General features: G+C 46.1%; 1 protein-coding gene across 1 annotated transcript; it reads left to right on the plus strand.

The window, feature by feature from the left end:
- Nucleotides 1-8,800: 8,800 nt before the first annotated feature.
- Nucleotides 8,801-23,216, plus strand: LOC149331899 (uncharacterized). Its single transcript, XM_089557438.1, has 6 exons — nt 8,801-8,899; nt 11,246-11,380; nt 12,442-12,473; nt 14,852-14,955; nt 17,757-17,810; nt 23,119-23,216. The coding sequence occupies exons 1-6, from the start codon at nt 8,801-8,803 to the stop codon at nt 23,214-23,216; spliced, it is 522 nt and encodes a 173-aa protein (XP_089413564.1).
- The last annotated feature ends 534 nt before the right edge of the window (nt 23,217-23,750 follow it).

Here is a 23,750-nt window from a genome sequence, read left to right on the forward strand (position 1 = left end):
CCTTCCACGTGTTATTTGTTATTAATTTGGAGCGTTAAGCGCCTTCTTTATTGATCTTGACTGGACTTCAAGCCAGTCAAAGCGTTACTGGTCCGGCCTTCTTCTCTTTTGTTTCTTTTTCACCTCTTTGTGACGTATAAATATAGGGCAAAAAAGTATAACACACCGGGCAAAGGCTGCGCCGATGGCAGAATGGTCTAAAGCACGTGTAAACAAACTGAAGATGATCTAAATTTGATGGCCTAAGTGAATGGTCTAAAGTACCCGCATCACAGTGGGTTCGAATCCTGCTCTACGTCATAATTATGTGAAGTTTTATTTCAGTTGTCTCCGTGGCTAGCCACCAACACGCGTTCTCCAGCTGGTGGGTTTGCGTTTGCATAAAAGCGTTCTAAGGCCAGCGCATTAATAACGTCGATGTCGGACAATGCACGTTATGCCATGGCTCTGCTGTTCAGTTCTTAACGTGACTGATATTCATTTCTCTTCACGCCAGCGCTTTGAGCTCGCAGTTTCTGGTCTAGGATTAGTTTCATGACCGACCCCATAAAGCCGTTCACAGAGCCGCAGTCGCACCCACAGGACGTCTCCTCATTATGGCTTTGCCTCTCACCCTTCAAGAACCAGAAACCGCTAGATTGGTTCCTCCAGGTAAAGGCGCAGTTCGGCCTTCGCCGCATCACCCAGGAGACCGCGCGCTACTGTAGCGACTTCACCGCACACAGTCCCATTGTTCCCAGCTACCAGGAACATTCAAGCCCACAGACAGCCCGAATCATCGCCTCATGGTCAAGGTGCTTGAGAGAACCATGACGTCGGGACGCTGCCACCTCCTGGAGCTACTTAAAGGCGAGGACATAGACGCCCTTCGCCCCTCATAAACTTTGTAGTGAATACGGCGTCACATGGGGGAGTCATACGTCGCCAGCCACGCTGCGCGGCTTCAAGCTCTGTTTTTACGCCGCCTGCTTGAGCCAACTCACCTTGTCCTCGTGGCAGCCAGCGACATGCTCATCGACCGCCCGGAAGAGCTGGCCTACCACGTTCAAAACTTGGCCTCTCCGTTGATTACCTTTGTCTTACCGCCACCAAACCCAAACAATTCATACCTCGCGGCCTGCAGCGACGAGGTAATTTCTTCAGAGCTGTCCTCCGGAGAACGTGCCAGAAATCCAGTACGCTACGTCCAGCGCATCGCTCTCCTTCGCCGTCAAGCACAGCACTGAGCCTGAGCCCTCGGCGACGCTGCTGGTTTAGTCGGGAATATAAATCATTAGCTTAAGTGACGGATCACAGGAGCGACGGATTGACAACGCGCGACACTGCGGTTGACGAACAAGCTGACAACGCGACAGCTTTGCCGCTCTTACTTTTCAGTATAAGGGAAGTTAAGCAGAATGTCAAGGCCCAGAAAAGTTTCTTTTGTCTCGCCCTCCCTCTTTTCGTTTTTTTGAATATAAGATTGCTTCCATAGGTGATTGAAAGGCTGAGATATTTGTTCTTTTTATTTTTGTTTAAAAGTTATTTTCACGAGTAATTGGCATGAGTCGCACAGCACAAGGATGGCTATTAATGCACTGTAAGACACGTTGCACTTCTTCTGTGTAGCTTTTTCAGACTCATTAGGATTTTGGATGCGTGATTGCAGGAGTGATTAAGCCCAATCCTTGCCTACAACATTGGTGGGTATTTTCAGCTGTTCCAGCTTGACTGCGTTGCAGGTCATAAGCTGGAGCTCCTATTTTAAGTTACAGACTTTTGGACAGCGTTAAAAGGCAAAGAAGACGTGGTGAAGCTCGATGGTGTTCTTCCATTTGTTGGAAGCGGCCACGCAGTCCAAAAGTTCGAGCCACCCTTCGGGGACTTCACGAGTGTAGCCGCGGAATCTTGCAGGTCCCGGAACTACTGAGAATTTATAACGGCAGAGAATCGGATGTATAGTCATAGTTGCAGCGACTGTTCCCTGACGAATACAATACAGTGCGAGTTTGTGCTCAAGGGGCGATCCAAGAAAAAAAACACCTACTTAAAGCTTGGTTCTTCTTCTCGCCTGTTTGAGTGCCCTCGCAAAAACAGGTCACTAGCATATCCAGCCTCTTTACCAGACATAACGACGTGGTGACGGCCGTCAAGGAGTCAGAACGAGAACGAAAGGCTTCCAGAAAAATCTCTTTGTTGTTCACACTAGCGCTTACAGAGGACTTTAATACTGTGTATCGGGAATAGCCGCAAGCGGTATCTGTCATCGCCGAAGAATTAAACCACTGCTGCTCTCGACCTGACTGATTTTAAAGCTTAAAACTGAAAACTCGGTGCGAGGGCGGACAAATTTCGAAAGCACTACTTTTGCTGCGCATCGCAAAGTTAGACAATTGCTAGCAATATGTTCACAACAGTGCCTAAAGTATTCCACAATTCCCCCACAATTAAAAGTGATGTCCAGGAAAGCTGCACTTGAATTGTGCTCCGTAGACCATCATAACAGTAGTCCAGGTCTTAGCTTTGCTAATGCATGCTGTCTTGGTCCCTTAGATTGGTGAGGTTTGACAGGGAGCGAAGACGCGATGAACTTCAGTAAACCGCGAACAGGTTTTAAGGTTTATGTGGGGTTAACGCCTCGAAACGACCCAGGCTATGAGGGATGCCGTAGTGGAGGGCTCCGGAAATTTCGACCAGCTGGGGTTCATTAACGTGCACTGACGTAGCACAGTACACGGATCTCGAGAATTTCGCTCTATAGAAATTTTACCGCCATGGCCGGAATTGAAGCCGCGTTTTTCGGGTCAGCAGCACAGCACCATAATCGCTGAGCCACCGCGGCGCTTGTTCCTAATTGTACACATCCTTCTAAGAGAACTACAATTTTCCACTACTTTGCAGGATTCTTTTTTGATACCAAGAGACTGGCGTGAAAATATTTACACTTTTGTGATTGAAGCATTCCTTTTGGCCTATTGCTGACTTAATCTTCAAGTGCCCTTAACTCACATGAGTAAGTGAAGATATACAGCGGTCCCATGTAGGTGTACAGACTTCCAGAAATGATTTCTTAAAGCAACTCTTGAAAGCAGGGGCTAAAATCATAGCCTTTTCTAGTTTTGCACACGAGAGTAAAAGTGATATCTATCGGTAATTTTGATTTTGTCAAATTTAGCCGCTCCAGATACCCTATTACTGGCTTGTGGTAAAGCGCTTAATTAACAAAGAAAAGGCAGGACACCTTCGTTGCACGATAAAAGAAGCAGATTCGTGCTGTTCTAAACAAAAGTGTTCACGTGAACAAAGCATGATGATATAAATTATTGCGAAATATTTCAGCGTGCGGAAAAATATTGATAGCCGCATCAATTAAAGCACCAGTCGAGTGCTTAAAGTTCTCGTTACTAATAGAAAGTTCTATCTTTAAAGGTCAATGTTGAGTTCACCCATCATACAGAACTGACTGCGACCTGCACAGCCGCTCAGATCTTCGCTAAACCGGCTTATACTTTGCCTCACACAATACTGAAGAGCAATATAATTGTAAAAAAATTCCATTGCCGACCATTAGTGATACAGCGATTGAGCTCAGGTCGACAAAAGCCAGCTGTCTTTAAACCAAAGCGCTGGTCTACTCTACTGTAGAGATTCAGCGAAAAGCGAGCTGTATATTTTTGGGTTAATATTTATAGAGCACTCAACATCATTGACTGCCGCTTCAAGTGTTTCGAATTCTTGCTTCAAGTAAGTCGTTAATCAATTCTCAGATCTCGTAAGCGAACGGAGTGTGCTCATTCCATGAACGACTGCAGTACTACCAGTTCGAAGGCACCTATATCCCACGCCATTCACCCTTGAAAGCCGACCACGCGGCCGCGAAATGAGCTAGCAACTTTTTCAATAAACCTGTGGGCAGCCGGCCGATAGAAGGAGCTGAACGCACCACCTCCCGAGGCTAAGGCGTTTCGTGGGGTGCTTACGTTGCGTATTTTACTCCGATTGCGCTGTAAGCATCACTTGCAACCCAACAATAATCTTCACGCAAAGATACATGCGAAAAAATTTGCATCACATTGCGCTTTTTGTTCTTACTGCATCAATATGAAAGTACAAGAGTTGTATGGACACTCACCCTCGGGCATAAGAAAACGCTACAAAATTGCCACTTGACGGCACAAGCTTACCTGATGAGAAAAACTATCAACTCAACGTTCACTTGCGGCAGCATTTTGAGTTATTAGTAAATAGCCAACGGCAATCACGGCCTTGATTCTGTGGTGTTTTAAAGGCAGCAATGCTCGTTGAAGCGGCCGCTTGCAGTAAATCACGATGAAACGAACGGCCCTTTCGACTGGACTGAACCTTCTCGATGCCTTCAAGAGAGCGAACAGAGCTACCCTCATTCACAAGGATCTTGACTTTTAATGGGAATCGGTGGCAAGCATAGCACTAAATATGCATCGAAAATATGAGTAATCAGCAGAAGTCCTTGGTATGCCGCCAGCTCCTTTGTTACTGAAAGCCCATTGAAAACACTTTTGAATAATGCTGGAAAACAAAACGAATTAATTAAATTGTCGATTCCATACGTACTTGCATGTCAGGTGAATACCCTGGAGTAGCTTCAAATGTATGCACAGGGCATACTGCTGAAATGCTGAGTACTAAACTTCCAGCAGCGGTGCGCTCAGATTTTGCTCGTGAAGGTATTTCACAATTTCTCCGTCACTGGTTCTGCAAAGACCATCATCCGGTATCTTTTCTTCACTGCAAGAAACGTTTCCACCATTTAACCTAATTACAATCCAAATGCGTGCCAGCCGTTTTTCAATTTCAATTTACCTTGCAGCACCCGAGACATCAGGTTTTCAAAGCAAAACCAGATATGGACTTGTTTCTCGACATCGTCATGTATCTTTGAAAAAAGAAAACTAACATCCGCACAACTGAGAGGCATGATGACAAGAGGTGAGGAGGAGTTAATTAACTTTGAGGAAAGGAAGGGGCGCAGTAATATCTGACTTTCCGGGCGACACTCTTAACCACGCCCTAAACGAAAGAGGGAGTGAACAAAAGAGGAGAGAGAAAACATATGGTATTCCACGTGCACTGACACTGCTGTTAAAAATAAATAACGAGGAATAAAAGTGCAGAATCCAGAGCGGGCGATATGCAATGGAGAAACAGGTGCTACCCATAGCTCGCCGAAGGTATTAAAGAGCGAAATACTAGTGTAGCAGCAAGGATTGAAGGGAGGGCGTCTGGACAGTACTGGAGGATGCGCCATCGCCCAGTCTACAGCCTCCATGGCCTGATTTCTAGCGTGGCTGGGCAAACCCCACTCAACAACCAGGTGGAATGGCCTCATTCACTGACCAATGCAGATGTCCGTGCTGGAAAAGTGGGATGTAGTCGGAAGTGCGCAAGCTCTGAAAAGCACACTTACCAAACAGCAAAGCGTAGCTTGCGCTGAAATTGGCTGCATCATTTAGATGAGTATTTGGATAATAATAGGTCGCCCCTAGAGTGCATTGGATGAACCCGAGCGGGAGCGTCATGCTCAACCAATGTATATAGCTGGTAATCTATAGTCCGCAAATGTGTGGCCAATGGAGCACGAGAACAACACCGCTCGGCATGCTGATAGGAGACTAACTGCTTGGAAGCACCCTATACCTCTAAATCTGAAGATCTAAAAGTACGGTCAACATCCAGCAAGATGTCGTAGGCGTGAATCCCGATCGACACTGCTTCCAGCCGGAGCTAGCACTCAAATTTGCTTTGCAGGTGCTACACGTGCTGTGAGTACCTTACATAGAAAGTTTTAATGCCGTCGTTCTGTGAGACTATGGCAGCATTGATCGTCGTAGAAGAGTGTACCGGACTAGACGAGTGCACCGGACGCCGCCCTCTTGGTGCACTCTTCTACAGCCCATGACTCCTCATTAGACCTAGAATTCGAACACTGCCAGCGACGCGCGTCGACATTGCGTGCTTACATCCGTCCCACACCCTTCATGCTATGATCTACGACGGGGTACTCATGCCGGAAGCCCACTTTGCGCACATGGATGATAGACCGAACTTGAATATGCTTAGCGCACCGTCTACCCTCGCAAGCAACTACCTCTCTCCCGCTTTCTTCTCGCGCGTTAGCGGTAACGTTCCACGGAAGAATGACTGGTTACCAGAAGAACTACAGAGAATGTTTACTACATTCGAATCGGAGCGAAAGCACAGATTTGTGCTACGTAGAAGACGACGGTGAGCAGGCAGTGCCGCGGGACGGAGCAGATGGAAGTTGATGAAGACGACGCTCTCCAATGGCGGTGGCCTACCGGTCTCGCTGAGACGCCCTTAAAGGAGGTCTGTGCGCGCAGTCGCGGGTACGACTCCAAGTCATGGGTATTGATTTAATTTCTCTTTCTCTTTTTCATGGTTTGACCTCTGACTCAGCTGAAGGTAAAAAGTAGGCACCCGGCGATCGAAGCTCGAGGTCCGGTTGTAAAGCTTTCGCTTCAAAATTGAAGACGCGGTTACTGTCTCACTTCTGGGTAGACACTTGAGCCGCAACGTGAGAGAAGGAATGAAGGTGGGAGTCAAAGACGAAAGACAAAGAGGTGCCGTAGTGGAAGGCTCCGAAATAATTTCGACCATGTGGGGACCTCCATCGTGCACTGACACTGCATAGCACACGGGTGAGTTTTTTAGTTTTGCCTCCATCGAAATGCGCCCAGCGCGGTCGGGTCCACACTGGGCTACTCCGGCTCAGTAGCCGAGCTCTCTAACAACTGAGCCACTGCGGCGGGTCCCGGAAACACGTTATGGTTTATCCGCTGGTAGCGGAGAGAGGGTGAGGTTTGAAAATGGCAGAATAGGGGAACTCGCAGCGTTGACTCCATTATCCCAGTTAAAGGCCAGAGGTGCTTGGAGGGAGCAGGGGTGATGAGGGGGTAAATCACGATGCCGACGCTCTGGGGAGGTCAAGGTAAGCACAGTGGAAGTTGAAAAGAGGTAGGTGCTGTATCAGCTGCATTCTAACAGATATGGATTGAGTTAATCCCAAAAGGCGCAAAATTCTATACCGAGCTTATGCGTTTTCTTTTTTAGAGCGGCTGCTCTACTGAACGCAAATATCGATCATGCTTCAGTGCCTGATTTGACCTTGGTTTAACTTTGAAAAGCACATATAGCAGCAGACTGACTTTGAGAAACTGACAGATTGGCATTGCCTGATTTGGACCAAAATCAATGACCAACCATAGATGAGTGCGTCCGACACGACGATGGCAACCCCTAAATTTGTCCCGCTCCATTTCCAAAATTTTCACAAGCCCGTCTCCGAAATTTGACGTTGGCCGATTAGGATCAAAGTCGATGTCCAACCATAACTGAGCGCACCAGACACGACGACGACCTCAAAACTTGGCCAGGGTCATTTCCGAGATTTCGCCCAGGCTATACCCGAAATTTCACCTCGGCCGATTTGTACCAAAATCGATGTCCAACCGTAACCGATCGTTCCCGACACGATCGCGACCTCTGAGTTTGGTCGGGGTCGTTCCGAAAAACTTGGCCACGCCACCCCCGAATTCTGGCCTCGGCCGATGTGGACCGAAAGCGATATCCAACCATAATTAAGCTTGCCCGACACGATGACCACCTCCAAAATTAGCCCGGGCCACTGCGAAAGTAATATCGCTCAACCGTTAGATATATTTGCGGTTAAACCTTGCGGAACATTTTTTTACATATTTTCAAGGTATAATCTCTAGAGAAGAAGATTTAGAATTTCATAACTTCTGTCCGACGTTTTCGATGTTTGGATGTTAGAAGATTAAAGTTAGAAGAAGAAGACTTTTATAGTTTTTCGGGTCTAGCTTCAGCCTTACTGAGCTTCCAGGTCAACTCTGCTGTCTGTACAGAGTTGCCAACAACCCATAAGAATCGGTTAGATCAGCTGCTCTGCCGGGAACTTCTCTGTTCTTTTGTCGCAGGCGTCGGATACACAACAACGCAACAATATAGTCAAGTGGCCAGAGGGCTGTGTTTCCACAGGAGGAGTGTATAGGCCTTTGAAGTTTCAAGAAAACTTGTTCCGACCCAACACCGCCACACAGCACGCCTCTTTGGAAAACGTGGATATGCCTGCAAATCCAGCCCCAGCCCTACATTTCCACCGTCCTCCAAGCGCATATCACGACTGGCGCCTGCCTTACTTTAAGGTAGATGAGCTGCCGTGAATGACGGTTCGTGAGGCACGGTGGCACGCTTGGGGGATGTATATCCGCTGTCGAAAGTTTGCCGGCACGTTAGTAGGAGGTAGTTCATATTCGCGCTTAGCGTTCCCGCATGTCATGAAAATGGGAGGCAGTCAGCCTTCTTCTCGCACCAAAGTGAAGCTTTTAGTTTGGTTTCAAGTTACATCGACTGATGGCTTTAGGAGAATTCGTTTTTTTGCGACCTGCTTGCCCCATAAACTTTTGATACCGAGTATACGCGCCTGTTGCACACCTGGTGTGAGCCCAAACCCCCCCAAACTCTTTAAATACTTGCTATATCTTAACACGGGCATCAGCCTTTAAGAGCATTCCAGCTCTCGCTGCAGTTCAAGTTACAAAAAGGTTAGACTGAGGATTTCTCTTGGAAAAGTTACATCTGTTTTCAGGCAGCAATAAAAAAACGCTATGACATTTCTGAGTTTGCAAATGTCGAACGCTATAAGCATACTTTAGTCTTTAATCTCTTCTATACGGAGCGTTCAGTATAAATATAACGTTCCTTTATACAGATAGTGACAGCGTGTTTCTGCACAGACTCCATGGCGAACAGGAGAGACGTTTACTTGACTATCATCACCCTGCTCATTGGAGCCCAATGGTCAATTGCGGTAGTGGGGAAGAAGCTGAGTATTGCTAAGGTAAATCTTCTTCTTTCTTGATAGGTTGTACTACATGCGCAGAGCAGTACTGTGTAATAACACTGTCCAAGTTTGCATAATAATCCCACTAGGCCCATAGGCCTTATGGCTCGAGCAACCACGTTTTTAGCCCGATATGTCATAATAAGAGCGGACCGTGAGAATAGAACAGTACTGAATGAAAGCAATAGGCGTGTTTTATCTACTTACGAAAACAATGATTACCTTGGTTCTTCCGAGGAACTTTAGAACATCAGTTGCATGATATTGCAAAGATATTTTGTCGCTTCTGAAGTGTTTCCACTGTGCCTACACTTTAGTGCCATCCGCAGGAATCAGTAAACATGCCTCCTTTGCACGCTTTGCTTCGTAAATACACATTGAATGACATAAATATCACCAAAACTCGCGCATTCATAACACCCAGTGAAAATACATTCGTTATTATATTTAACACTTTTCAGGTGGATGTCAGCTAAAGTTTATTTCTTACTGCTTTAGACTTCCCAGGTGCCATCTCTATGAGACAAATGAAAACAAATTACTTCTCATAAGCCAGTTTCTGCGAAGAGAGAGACTAAAGACTAATACAGAATGTTGAAGGCGGGGCTGCCGTTCGCATTATTCAGATTCTGTATGCGTTAGAACACAATAAGACATACGCTGCGTTGCACCCTGGACCGTCACGATACTCGCGATTTATCACAGGATAATATCCTGGGATGCGTAAGAACACAATAAGACATACGCTGCGTTATACCCTGTACCGCTACGATTCCAGCCCTTTAACAAAGTTATCGCTAAGATCCTGCGACCGTGGCTACAGCAATCGATTGCCCTCAAGGCCTACAAGACGCTGTTTTGCTTCCTGAGAGCGACTGGCTTCAGGGTCCCATTGTGTCTGTGCCCCTCACCCATTCTCTCTTTCCCTTCTATATCCCATCATCCCTCTTTCCTAGTGAAGGGTAGGCAACAAGAACACCCTTTTCGATAACATCCCTAACTTCCCTCTTCCTTCTTATGTCTCTCTCTCTCTCTAGAACACAATGGTTTGCATTTCACATGTAGGAAACGTGTCATCACTAGGTGCACAACACAAGAACTTAGCCTATACAAACACAGAAACAATACACAGCAATGGAAAAATACACGATAATGCATACATTCATTATATATTGCAGCAAAAATTAACAAAACACTAATTCGAACTGTTGAGATGTTTGTTTACTCTTAAAACAACAAGCACGAGGCTTTATCACTTTGTGACGCGGGATGAGATCACATTATGTTGGGCGAGATTATCGCATTTGGATATTCAAGCCTCATCTTTAAAGATATCTGCCGTCTTTAAGCTGAGCAAGGCCGAGAAATGCGGTGGTTGTGTTCATCGACGACCGACGGGCACGCCTGGTGCTTTCGCTGCCACCGACTTGTTCGGTTCTTGGTTTGTTCATGACAGCCCCAAAAGAGATTATTTCAGTGCTACATCAGTCCGGTAGTCGGTCCACGGTAATTTCACCAGCACGTGAGAATATTCCAAATGCATTACTGGAATTCAAAAGTATCCCCTAAAAGTAGATATTCAATCACTGGTTAAACATGATAAAGCGATAGCATAGCCGCGCGCGGTCCTTGGACATCCATCCAATAGTTTCTCATAGTGTGATCCGCTCCCATCGATACACTTGTGTGCTTTAGCTCATGATTCGACTCCCGACCGATTACTGGCTTAAGTTGGGACTAGGAGGACTGTGCTAGACTAGCCCACAATCAGTGCTGCAGAAATCGCCGTCTCAAAAAGTTCGGTAGCGACATTGCAACCTCGGAATAAGCACTAAACAAGCTGCTTATAACATCGCACAATAAGTAACATACGACAGAACACATTCCACAAAAAAAATGTAAATACGAAAACGGAATGTGAAGAATATATTATTAAAACATCTAAAGAAAACCTGCATTGCACAAGTTTGTGTTTGAAGAAAACTTTTGCCACATTTTTAGGCTTAGATGCGCCTTCGTCAAAGCGGTCACATTTAGTACACTTGCATAATTATTCCGCTCGTGGATAAACTGACAAGACCCTAATTGTTTGCCATTTTCGATATGAAGTATCTGAAGCCTTATTTTTGTCTTTCTGAAATCGCATCTGTGGAAACTGAGGTGCCAAAATTTTTGCGCCTTTCCTTGACGCCTATATGTTGCAATATTTTTGTACAAATACCCGTAAACTTCATTCGCCACAAGCATCTTGTCGTTTAAAAGTTTCTTGCTTTCCAGATGCTTCCAGCCCTTTCAGCGTAAAAATAATGATGTTTTGAAATGTTCTCTTACATTCTCTTACAGTTTGTTGACAGCTGTGACCCAGTATGGGTTTACTATAGCAGCGTACCAACTGCTCCATGTACCGTAAATATGTACCAATACACGGCCGAAAATTGGACCATATTTACCAGATCGCGTGTGGAAGGAAGGTATACAGTTCCAATTTTTCATGGATTTTTCTGTGTTACTTTTTCATTCAATCGATGCTGCTAATGCAACATCTCCGTCTTCATCCAAGTGATGACTCTGGTATTCAAGAGCTATACGCATGTTTTCATAGGTCACATTCACTCTGCTGTTTTCTTGGAAGTGACTTTAAACCACTTTTTATTCGATGCTTCTTTTTCTTCGTATTAAGGTTATCTGAGCACATGATCACAACTAAAGCGAGTTGAATCGAGGTCTTTTTTTACGTAGCTTTCCACCCATCTAGGAAGGATGAGTGGCGGTGAGTTAACTGGTGGGTGTTCCTTCAGAAGAGTACAGGCTTCACGCTCGTGCTAGTAGAATATCCTATATACACCGTGCCATTTGCTCAGAAGTTGGACTCAAGGCAGATATGCTGAGACAAATTACCAATATTTCTAGCGCTTGGCACGGAGAGCTCAGCGAGGTCAGCGAGCTCGGCATTATTTCTGGATGCATGAGCTGAATTGACACCGGAAATGAACGCGAGCAATTTATGATTTTAAAAATACCGGTGCACTTTAGTGTCCTTGCATGCTATGAAAGCGGAAGCATTGGGCACAACGCTGAGCACTGAAGTTGAGCTTTACGCTTCTATCGCCCACCTTTCAATGAAGCACTCGATGATGGCTTTTCAGTCCGTAGTGAACTGTCTGTCCTCCATGGCAGCGCCTGTTCACGACTACCGCGGCAGACGTTGTTGTTGTTGTTATGCTCGTACAGTAGCACACAGCAGCAGTCGGAGTGCCGGTAGTCTTTTTCGTAGTCGTCTCTTCTTTTTCTGGTCTTCGCTATGTAGGTTACACCGGCACTCGGCATCTCTTATCTGCAGAATTGGTCATTCTCTAATTATCATTCAGAGATAGCGGCGAGTCGTCACACCACCACCAGCGCAGTGGCGCAGCGGTCAAGCGATACGCCACTGCATTGAGGAGTGGCTGTTCCCGTCACATCCACCGGAATGGACTGTGCGACCCATTCTTCTCCTCCCGAGCAATTTCCCGCCGAATTTAGTCGAGTTATTGCCCGAGCTTACCCGAGCTTTTCCCATTAGCTGCAGCTTGTGCGGCGCTCCTCCGATCTTACCCGAGTTTACCCGAGTCACTACCCAAGATTACTCCCATTGGCTCTAGCTTGCACGGCGCTGCTCCCAACTTACCCGAGCTTACCCGAGTTACTACCCGAGCTTACTCCCACTGCCTGCGGCTTGCGCGGCGCTTCACCGAACTTACGCGATTTACATTGTTGACAGAAAGTGTGGACAGTTTCTGTAAAAAACCATGCGTGAGACAAATAATGCTTAGGCATTGAAAACTTCCCATTTGATGTTATATGGTGACAATACCGATATTTCATTGTGCGATAAGAGCATTGCTGACCCCCCCCCCCCCTGCAAATTAAACGCCTTGCTCGGAAAAGTAGTGGAATCGTGTCCTGATAACGCGTTAATCATTAATCCTTCAAAAATTATGATCGTGGTTTCAACGCACAGTGGAACAATCTCCTGTTTAATTCATATTTTAATCCTCCATTCATAACCTGTTCTCCTCTGTGACTGCGTATCTTATGTGCCGTTCAACTGAACGCGCATCTGAAGTTTAATTCCCACTAAGCTCATCTCAATAAAAAATTCAGTATTGGGCATGAGATAACTTATCAAGGCATGGCGATTTATTCGGCATCGTGCATTAAAATCTCTCTATTTCGCCTTACTCTGTTCTTATGTCGCGTATGGCATTTTTGGCTGTAGTAGTACTTATCGCTGTCAGATACCGTCTGTCCAGTATGAATTAAATAAAGCCACCTGTATCACTACAAACGCCTCTTTGCATGCTAACGTCAATCTTGTTCATCTTGGAAATAACCTATTTTCTATTCATCAATTACTTCTTTATTATCTTGGTGTTCTGCTGTTTTGAACTTCACAACCATCAAGTGCCTTACAACATAGTCGATCACAACCTGCTAAAAATCATAATACCACTAGTTTTGCGATATATAACACTTTTCTACCACCAAATTTCATAGGAATTATGGACAAATGAGGTTTTTCTTTGCAGGCAATAATATTTTGAATTATTTGCCGCTAGCGTTAAATCATCTTCTTCCTTTTTTTAAATCGAAATGAGTGTTAAAGATTACATTTGTGAAATGTAATAGTTATTTGCAGCCTTTCTTTTCTTGCGTGATTTCGGTCATCCTTCATGAATTAGATATCCTAATATTTCTTGCACAGCGAGTGAACGTCCTGCTTTGGTGTATTTTGATGTATGTTACTCGCTCGGGGTCCCAGCAAAGTCTGCTAACTATGGCACCCTTTTCTGATTACCACTATGCATGGTAACCTTTATTCAGGCCTCTGCCCCGCACCCTTCCTTATCGTCGAGGTGATACTGGCTCTACACGACAGCAGTTGCTGAGTTTTCGCATCTTGCCATTTAGAGATAATATACTGTGGCTTTAATTATTTCTGGATGGCAGCTGTTTGGCGACTGCTTTCAGAACTGCAACTGTTTTCGAACAAGAAGTTCTTTGAGTCCGAGCAGTTTCTTGTTTTTATGCGAAGCATATTACTAGAGGTACACTACAGCCCTTCGCCGTGGTTACGTGCCGTGCACACCACGTGGTACAGTGACGTCACACCACGTGACACATGACGTCACGACAGAGGAAGACGGGGGTCCACTTCGCGCCGTCGCTGTGGTTGCACGCCGTGCAGACCACGTGGTGCAGTGACGTCACACCACGTGACACACGTGACACATGACGTCACGACAGAGGAAGACGGGGGTCCACCTCGCGCCGTCGCCGTGGTTGCACGCCGTGCAGACCACGTGGTACAGTGATGTCACACCACGTGACATACCACGTGACACATGACGTCACGACAGAGGAAGACGGGGGTCCACCTCGCGCCGTCGCTGTGGTTGCACGCCGTGCAGACCACGTGGTACAGTGACGTCACATCACGTGACATACCACGTGACACATGACGTCACGACAGATCGCCGTCACGCGCTGGGAGAGGGAGAACGATGCCATCGCACAGACGCCGGAATGTCCTCGAGCGGCATTCCCGCGCATTTCGAACGCGCGTTCACACTCGGTGTAGGTGAAACGCTCGCTCCACCGGGCAGGCAGACGCGGCTTCCGTGGCAATCCAGGCGCTCACCCAACGCGCGTCTCGGGGTTAGTCGGCGTTCCGCTGTAGCCATGCCGTTGTCTTCCCCCACGACGAAGGCTTCTAGTGGTTGTATTAAAATGACCAAGTATTCAACCAAGGAAAGCCATGTATTACCAAGCCTAGACACCAATATGCTTCGCATCTGACTAGGCTTAACCTTAGCTAAGCCTCAGCAATTTTTTGTTTAATTTCAACTGCAGCCGACTTATTAGCAATGTCATTAAACTGTTTCTCCTGATTTCTTCTACTGTGGGTAGAAACAAGACTCCGGTGATTGCGAAAGAGAAATTCATAGGACTCTTCGGACCTGGTACCCGTGGTATGCCATCTACAAATATGAAAGTCCTGGAGCTATATGAAGGCAAGTTAATAGCTTCCTTCCTGTTCCATTCTAAGCAGCGTAGGAAAGCTAAGAGCCTGTTTTTAAGTTGTCAGTATCGTGCTTGAAGTCAACATTGCGCTAGAGATGTAATATTGTGACAGATATAAAATACAGTGACATGGTGGTGACAAGAATGAAAGCACACGGCCAAACTGAGTTAGTAATAAAATGAACTCTTTATTCGGCTGACATGGCGACTAAATTGGCGGTGCCGATAGTAAAAAAACTATTTGGGCGGTTTTCCAAGAGCAGATTCTGCGCCCCTACCGGCCACGCGGAATTAGAAATTGCTGAATAACTCACATAGCAAGTGGTGGAACCACCTACTAAAACCTAGAAAAAACATAAAAGCTGTTGCGCAAAGCTGCGTTTATTGGAGAAAATCTGGTTCTATCCGCCTTCAGAAGCGATGTGATAAAGTCGTGTCCGCCGGCTTTGAACACTAAAAAAGAGAACTCCAAGCCTTAGCTCCTTTACCCCTCTCTTAAAGAGGCATCATCGAATCAGTGCTTTACAATAAAGGAAAAAAATGGACACAACAAACTATGCGAAAGCAAACACGAGGTGTACATTAGCGGGCATGAAATAGCCTTGTACTCACATGCGCACTTCAGGTGGTGCACGGCGTCGCTGTAATGCCATCACTCCATCAGGAACGAATGCATAGTAGAGTCCACCTAGTGGCCATTGCAAAACCCTGCAAAACCCTGGATTGCGAAGCCCTGCAAAACCGTGCTGTGCGATTCATCTTTTCTGATTATTCATGTTACACCAGCGTCACCTCATTGAAGACTAAAGCCGAGTTAGATAACTTAGCACTGCGCCGAAAAAAAATTTCCCGTCTATCACTCTTCCACAAGCTTTATCACCATCCTTCCCTTCATGATGAATTCTTTCAGCCACCGCCAGTTATCTTTCCACGCCGCGATCATCCTTACAAAGTAAAACGCATTAACTGCCAGTCATTCCATTATGCCTATTCTTTTTTACCACGCACAATAACCGAATGGAACGCTTTGCCATCAGAAATTGCCACAGAATCTGATCTAAATAAATTCCAACATCTTATGCACTCATGTTTCAACAACTAAAAAGGTATTTTTTTTCAGCGTTCTTTCTTCCGCCTTGTCTTCTTTTTATTTTATATTTTTGTTTTGTACTTCAGCGCACTTTTTCCACTGTCGTCTTTTTTTCTTTTTTTTTTTCTAGCGGTGCTGTTATTTCTCAAATTTTGCTGTTATGTGCATTGTTGCGACCCTTTCTGTGAATGCCTATTTATGATTAATATTTTGTGATTCCTATTTTATTTTAGTGCAATATTTTTAACCTTATAACAATGCTTTGTACTGACCCCCCCCACATGTAATACCCTCAAATGAGGGCCTTTGGGGGTATCTTGAATAAATAAATAAATTTGTCTTGTACGGGCGGAAATAGCCGCGGAAACGCTTTAGGGCGCAGCTCTTAGGCGCCCGTTCCTGCGTTCCACGTCGCAGTCGTCGAGGGTGGTAGCAGTGTAATGGTCCACCTTCCAGCCGTTGCAGGTGGCGTGTGAAGAGTTGCGCTCAAATTTTGCGTAGCCGACTATTGTAATGCTCTGTCCATTTTTCTCACTTAGTGAAGGTAGAGGAGGGCCCTAAACCACACTCTGCCGCCAGGCTAGTATTTTGCGTCTCTTGCTTGAAGGTTGCTGGGCCTGGCGTCGGTGAGCTGCCGGTCTTCACTCCATAGCCGGGCGTACCGTCGGGCTTCTACTTGAGGTCGTTAGGTGGAAACGTCAAGCTTGTCCCCGCCGGTGACGTTCGGCAGCATGGCGTCTACAGTGATTGTGGCACCCATGCTGTGAACGAGCCTAAAAGGTGTCATGTTAGAGGTCTCCTTCGCTGCGCTGTTAAAGACGAAGGCGACATAAAAAATGGTAGCATCCCAACTCTTGCCTTCCTCGTCGACATACATGGCAAGCATGCCTGTAGTGGTCCTGTCAAAGCTCTATGTGAGGCCGTTTGTTTGTTTATGGAACGCTCGCGTCCTCTTGTGGCTTGTCAATTTGTTTGGAAGAACAGCTTGCGTAAGCTCAGTCATAAATTCTATACCCCCTCTTTGATGAGAACGTCAGGTGCGTGGTTCCATAGAAATCTGTGTTCTACAAAAATTTTCTCCACCTTAGTGAGAGGGACGCTAGACAGGGTTTCTGTTTCGGCGCAGCAAGTCAGGTAGTTGGTCGCTACGATAATTAGGTTCTTTTGAGATTTTCGCTTCGGGGAAACGGCGAGGAAGACCAACTCCATTATTCTGGACAGGGTTTTTCGGAGTGATAAAGGGTTCATTAGTCCAGCTGGTTTGGTCGGTGGCGTATTTCGAAGCTGACAATCTAGACAAATTTCGCTTAACACGCTACATTGGCGGTTAACCACGGCCAGTAATACTTCCCTTCAATTAGACATAGCTTCTTTTACAGGTCAGAACCTGTAACTGAACTATTAAAGTTGCGACATTATCAACAACTGTTAAAACCAAAAGGTTTCTGAGAAAAAACTTTTGACGAAGGCCACACTAGTGATGAGTAGGAGAATTTCTTGTCTCTAATAATAGCACCAAAAGCTCAACTCTGTAGTTAAGCTCTTCGAGAACTGCACCGCATACTCATTGCACCCAATCAGCCATAGCTCTGACCTCTTGCTGACGTGGGAGTAGACGGTGTGGAGTGGCCCCCTTTCATGCCCTCCTTGCTGTCGCGCCTAGGGGATGTGATGAAAATAAAATTTTCGTTTCTCTCTTAGATACACGCGATTTCAACTTTTACGATGATCAGTGGATGGGACCAGACCTGTCAGGTAAGAAACTATGGTCTTGTAGAATCACTGCGTTCATGCATGTAAAACAATGCATTCTGTAAAGCACGGCTGAAACACTTCACTAGCAACAGAGTGAACAGCAAGGCGCCCCATATTTTTAACATTCCTTCTTGAAACAAACATTGAAAGGGGAAGTTGTAATTCACCGCTGGCAACACTGTGTTCTGGGCCAATACATGTCTATTGGGTAACTTCTGATTCACCTCTGAGGGCGTGGCTGCTGCCATTCCCAATGGCAACAGCATGTCGTAATTATCGTGATTACAGACTAACGCCAATCTGTCGCATAAGAAAGGTGCAGTGTGGCTGCAGTCACCGGATTGGTCGGCTACGCTTGTAGCTTTAGCGGCCGTAAGTATACAAGTAAACGAAAGTTTTGAAAGCTGTCTTCTGGTTTCGCAGTGCGCCTAACAGTTCATCGGTGAATGAAGAAAAACGTTAGAGGTCACTGCGGCACCCGCATTGGAGGAATGCGTAAGCATGACGTCACACTTTATGATGTCACACTAAGACGCCGACATAACACTTCCACACTTTTCACGTCAACTGCGACTCGTCACCGCAAGTCGAAACCCTCAAACTGGAAGTCGATCACTGATCAGTTACCGATACCTTATCGATATCTTAGCGATACCATAATTAATTGCCTTAATCAAGTATGATCCATTGCCCATCTGAGCTTTCAAACTTCCCGCTACGCTTCGTTTTCGAATTTGGCGCGTTAACTCCACCCACACTTCCGTTCACGTGGTGCCACATTTTAAGCATTTTCAAATTTGGCGCCACTTCTGCTTCGACCCCGCCCACTTTTTGAACATTTTCAGCTATTATTAATTAACTAATTAGACGCCTCAACCCCCTGATTAACTAACTGTACGAGATGTTTTGATGCTCTCTCCGATGGTACCATTAGTTATCGCGTAAACCCATTGGGTCGGATGCAATCATGCGGACAAGCTGGTGATGACACGAAACCGCGAACATAGCCATACAATGCTTACGCATTAATCAGCAAGTACGCTCTGAAGAACAGATATAGAATGCCTATATATAATATAGAACAGCTCTATAGAATGGAATCTATAGAACAGATATTCCAAAGCAGATGTATTTTTAAAACACCGCTGTATAGGCGCGTACTTGCCACCCACCAAAGGGGGGTACGAGACGGGAGTTTTATAAAGAGTGTGACAAAGTGTGGAGCGTCATTTCGAATGTGCATTAATAAAACGGCAAAAAAAAAATGTGTGTTGTAAAGCTAGAGGTATCACCAAAAAGCGCTCTATCCGCTGGGTGTTTATCTCAAAAGCCTAATCTCCTCGTATAGTCCACCATTCCTCCCCCGCACGCCACATTTCCTCACAAACATTGCCGTTCAAACGATAGCGATTTTTACAATGAAGGAAGTCTTCAGAAAAGATGACAATCTAACCGCGCACAGTAGAGACGACCACACCGTGTTTGCAAACAAAAGCAATGTTTGTGGAAGCCGGGGCCAGAGATGGGCGCATATATAGTCCGCACCCCTGTGTACAGCAGTCAGTGGATGTCGTTCGTTTGCTTGCCGTGGCGTTAGAAACTGCTTTTTCATCTATTGCTGTCGAGACTGTCGCGTTAAAACTATTATATTAAAGACCAAATGTAGAAACCCCGACAGCATATCGGACAACGCGAGAAGTATGCGCGATTCGGGGAAATATTCAGGGCCTTTTTACGTCCAGCTTGACAACAAACATTTATCGTAGTGTTTTAAAAACAGATTGCCTTCGAAATAACATTGCATACATCGTCGCAGTTTTCACCAAAGCCACGCCAGCTGATAACGAACGGCCGCCTGCATTAGTACTGTATGAAAGTAGAAAAAAAAATGGCAGTGGTTTAGCTCTGGTCAAACCTGGAGGATTGCGAAAGCAACGAGGAGAGAGAGAGAGGGGGGAGGGGAGCGATGGAAAGCGCGTGGCAGCGGCGGCGGCCCCGAAAGGCTAGCAACGCGCCTCTACTGCGCATGCGCAACTGGCGAGCGTGGCGGCGGCACCTCTGAGTCACCCGCGCAGCGACGGTGCGCCAGCTGTGCGCCGTGTGACGTCACTGCTCCTCTTGCATGCGCAGTATGGCCTTTCGTCAGCTCCGCGAAATGTCTCGGCGACTCGCGTAGTGTTCCTTTCGCAACAAAACAGGCGGCTACATCTAAGACTTCATTTAAAAATGGGCCTCTTGAGTTAGAAGAGCGCTTTTTTTTGGCATATCATTGTCAGCGTTGTAGTCCATCAGGATACAGCAAGATGTGCTAGCTAGGAGGCTGGCTAACTAATATTGGTCAATTAACTTTTTAATTATTACTGTTAGGCTGCTTGATTATTGAGAGGCTATAGCCCACCATAAGTAATATACATATTCGTTTTTAGAATTTCATATACGCGGATACCCTCGGCGCTGTGGCCACCCAAATTTTGACTATTTCGATGAATTATGTGCACTGGAGAGGTTGTTTTGCCTGCAAGCTTTTTGAAAGCGCATGCATTTTGAGGCTTTCCTGAAGTGCCGCAGTCCAGGACTAGTGTCGGCGTGCTGCATTTAATTGATTTGTACTTATTATTGATTTTCTGTGCCTTCTCGGAAGTAGCATGACCATACGAAGCATTTTTCAGGTCAAATTTTGTAGGGATGAGAAGGAGTCGGTTATGATAATCAACAGATTCGTGCCAAATCTCTTAGGACTCCAGCTTTCTCACAATCACAACTTTGAAATATCCTGATTAACACTCTACTTATTTGCAAATTCTCTCACGGACGAATATGTATAGAGAGAAATTGGGTAATACAGTCTAATAACAATATTACAGGAGGTTAATCAATTACGCAATTCTAGAGAGCTTAAATTCGTTAAAATAACAGAATGAGAATACATACATTACCAATAGCAACAGTCGATGCACTAAGGTGTGTCCAGTTACGTGATGTCTTCTGAGCCAGTCAGAGCATCCGCTTTGCCATTATGGTTGAGGAGATACAATTGTCTCAAAAGAAAACATTCGACAGAAGTCTGTCTGGTTGGGAAATTTAATGTTAGGAGAAGGTAAGTGACGCCAACCAAGTAAAATACAGGAAAAACACGACGTTTCGGGACCGGCTCGGCCCCTTCTTCACGGTGTGACTACGGGCGAGCGCAGCTTGGCTTTTTAAGCCCCTGTGTGGAGGACCTGCGGGTCAATGGCCGCAGCCCATGGACGTAGGATGAGGGGAGAGTCCCCAGGGAACGATTAACATTCTCTCGTGTTTGCTGTATGTGCCACGACTCGAGTAGAAGCCTCCTGCGTGGGTTAGCTTCCGTTTCCAATACAATGGTGCTGTCGAAGTCAATTGGGTGGTCACACCCTTCACAGTGTTCGGCCACGGCGCTGCGTTGACGATTCATGTGACGGACGTCCGCTTTGTGTTGGTTCATCCTTTCCGCGAAGTTCTTCGTTTCCCCTATGTACGACGCCGGGCAGACGGAACACGGAATTTTGTACACGACGCCCTGGGCCTTTTCTCTGGGCTGCCGGTTTGTCTCGAACCTTACCGTGGAGGAAGACGAAGGCCTAGTCTCGTTTGACGTGGTGTCGCTATTTACCTGCGTACCGGTTCCCCTTGCTGTGTCCGTTGCTCGCCGCGCACTCGAAAACGACCAAACGCTGCACGAGAGAACTCCACTCAACGTCGATGAGGTATGTTGCCTTCTCGACCTCTGTCTGCGCAGTACCTTTTTCACCTACAACGGAGAATTTTTCAAGCAAACAACCGGAACTGCTATGGGGGCATCAATTTCAGTCACAGTGGCTAACCTAACCATGGAAGACGTCGAAAGCCGGGCCCTCTCCTCCTTTAATCCCAAGCCAAAGTTATTCCTCCGTTATGTAGACGACTGCTTTTGTGTGGTGAAAACCTCAGAGATAGAAAACCTCCAGAGTCATCTAAATTCAGTTGAACCGGCCATACAATTTACTGTTGAACATGAACAGCAGGGCAGCCTGCCTTTTCTGGATGTCCTACTTACAAGGCACGACAAAGGCCTGCAGTCCTCGGTGCACAGGAAGCCAACCCACACAGGACGGTACCTACATTTCGATTCGAACCATCCCATCCCGCACAAAGCATCTGTCGTGACGTCATTACTGAAGAGAGCCGACTCCATATGTTCCTCAAGTGAAGAAAAAAGGAAGGAGAAGAACCGAGTCATTTCTGACCTCCAAAAGAACGGCTACCCAAGCTCATTCATCCGGCGCATTATCAGGAAACAAGAAAGGCAAAACAAAATCCGGTCTATTATTTCCTCAGACGCATGCCAGAAGCGAAAACGTGTTTGCATCCCCTACGTGAGAGGCGTGAGCGAGACGCTCGGTCGCATTCTCGGAAAAGAAGGGGTGCTGACAACGCACAAACCGACCAGCACTATCGGTCGCCTTCTCCCCCGCCCAAAAAACCGGCAGCCCAGAGAAAAGGCCCAGGGCGTCGTGTACAAAATTCCGTGTTCCGTCTGCCCGGCGTCGTACATAGGGGAAACGAAGAACTTCGCGGAAAGGATGAACCAACACAAAGCGGACGTCCGTCACATGAATCGTCAACGCAGCGCCGTGGCCGAACACTGTGAAGGGTGTGACCACCCAATTGACTTCGACAGCACCATTGTATTGGAAACGGAAGCTAACCCACGCAGGAGGCTTCTACTCGAGTCGTGGCACATACAGCAAACACGAGAGAATGTTAATCGTTCCCTGGGGACTCTCCCCTCATCCTACGTCCATGGGCTGCGGCCATTGACCCGCAGGTCCTCCACACAGGGGCTTAAAAAGCCAAGCTGCGCTCGCCCGTAGTCACACCGTGAAGAAGGGGCCGAGCCGGTCCCGAAACGTCGTGTTTTTCCTGTATTTTACTTGGTTGGCGTCACTTACCTTCTCCTAACAGATACAATTGTAATTTGGTGAGGAGGTAAATTATTGCTGTAGCATACGATGATGAAAATGTTTACAAAACTGACCCATGTGTAAAGCTGTTCTTCTTTTCGCCAGTTTAGGTACATCTGTGTTTGATTCCTTTAAAGTAATGCTGTCCATGCGATTATAAACAAAGAATGGAACGCGCAACGTTATCTTTAACCAACTGTAGTTATTGAAATAAAGTGAAGTGATTCAGTAATACCCTAATTTCGATCTCACTAACGTCTTATACAGAGTGAGTTTTAACGATGCGACTTTGAGGGTGAAGTTTCCTCTTTGCTCCGAACAATATTTTATTTTTATTTACGCAGGTACAAGTGATCACAGCATAGAAGAATTAAGGCACGAAAGTAAAGACGGCCTGTGCGCCTTGTTCTCGATCACCTTCTGCGGAAATCGTTGTATGTAAGAGTTTACCTTTCGTAATTTTATTGCAGCCAGATAGAAGGCGGTAAATATTTCGCACAAAAATTTTCCATTCGGCTGAATGAAATGCGCAACCGTTCAATCCAAGGAAGCCGTTTCTGCAGCCGGAAGCGAGCAGCTACATCAAAACCAGTATTTATTATCAGCCAAAAATTATGTGCATTGAACAGATTCAGCAGCCTAATATAGTAAGGCACGGTTGGACAATAGTGGTACAGAATGGCTCCAAAACAGGCACAGATCAGTGTACATTTGCAAAGCAAGCATCGGAATTCTCCAAAAACAGCTGTTTGAAGAATTGTTATATCAGACTAACCAAGCCACTGTCGTGGATTGCACGCCAGTTTCTTCAATGGCACGCAATCTTAAGCGTTTAAATTTAATTGAGGGCAAATGTGTTCATTACTGGCCAGCGCAAGCATCGCAAGCTGCGACTTCCTAATCCTCCAAGCATTGGATCAGCGAACCTTTTTTTATTTATTTAGGCATCCTCGTCTATCATTACATACCGTTTTTT

The sequence above is a fragment of the Amblyomma mixtum genome, chromosome 8, assembly GCF_055824585.1.
Source record: "Amblyomma mixtum isolate Tamu chromosome 8, ASM5582458v1, whole genome shotgun sequence".
Classification (NCBI taxonomy): domain Eukaryota; kingdom Metazoa; phylum Arthropoda; class Arachnida; order Ixodida; family Ixodidae; genus Amblyomma; species Amblyomma mixtum.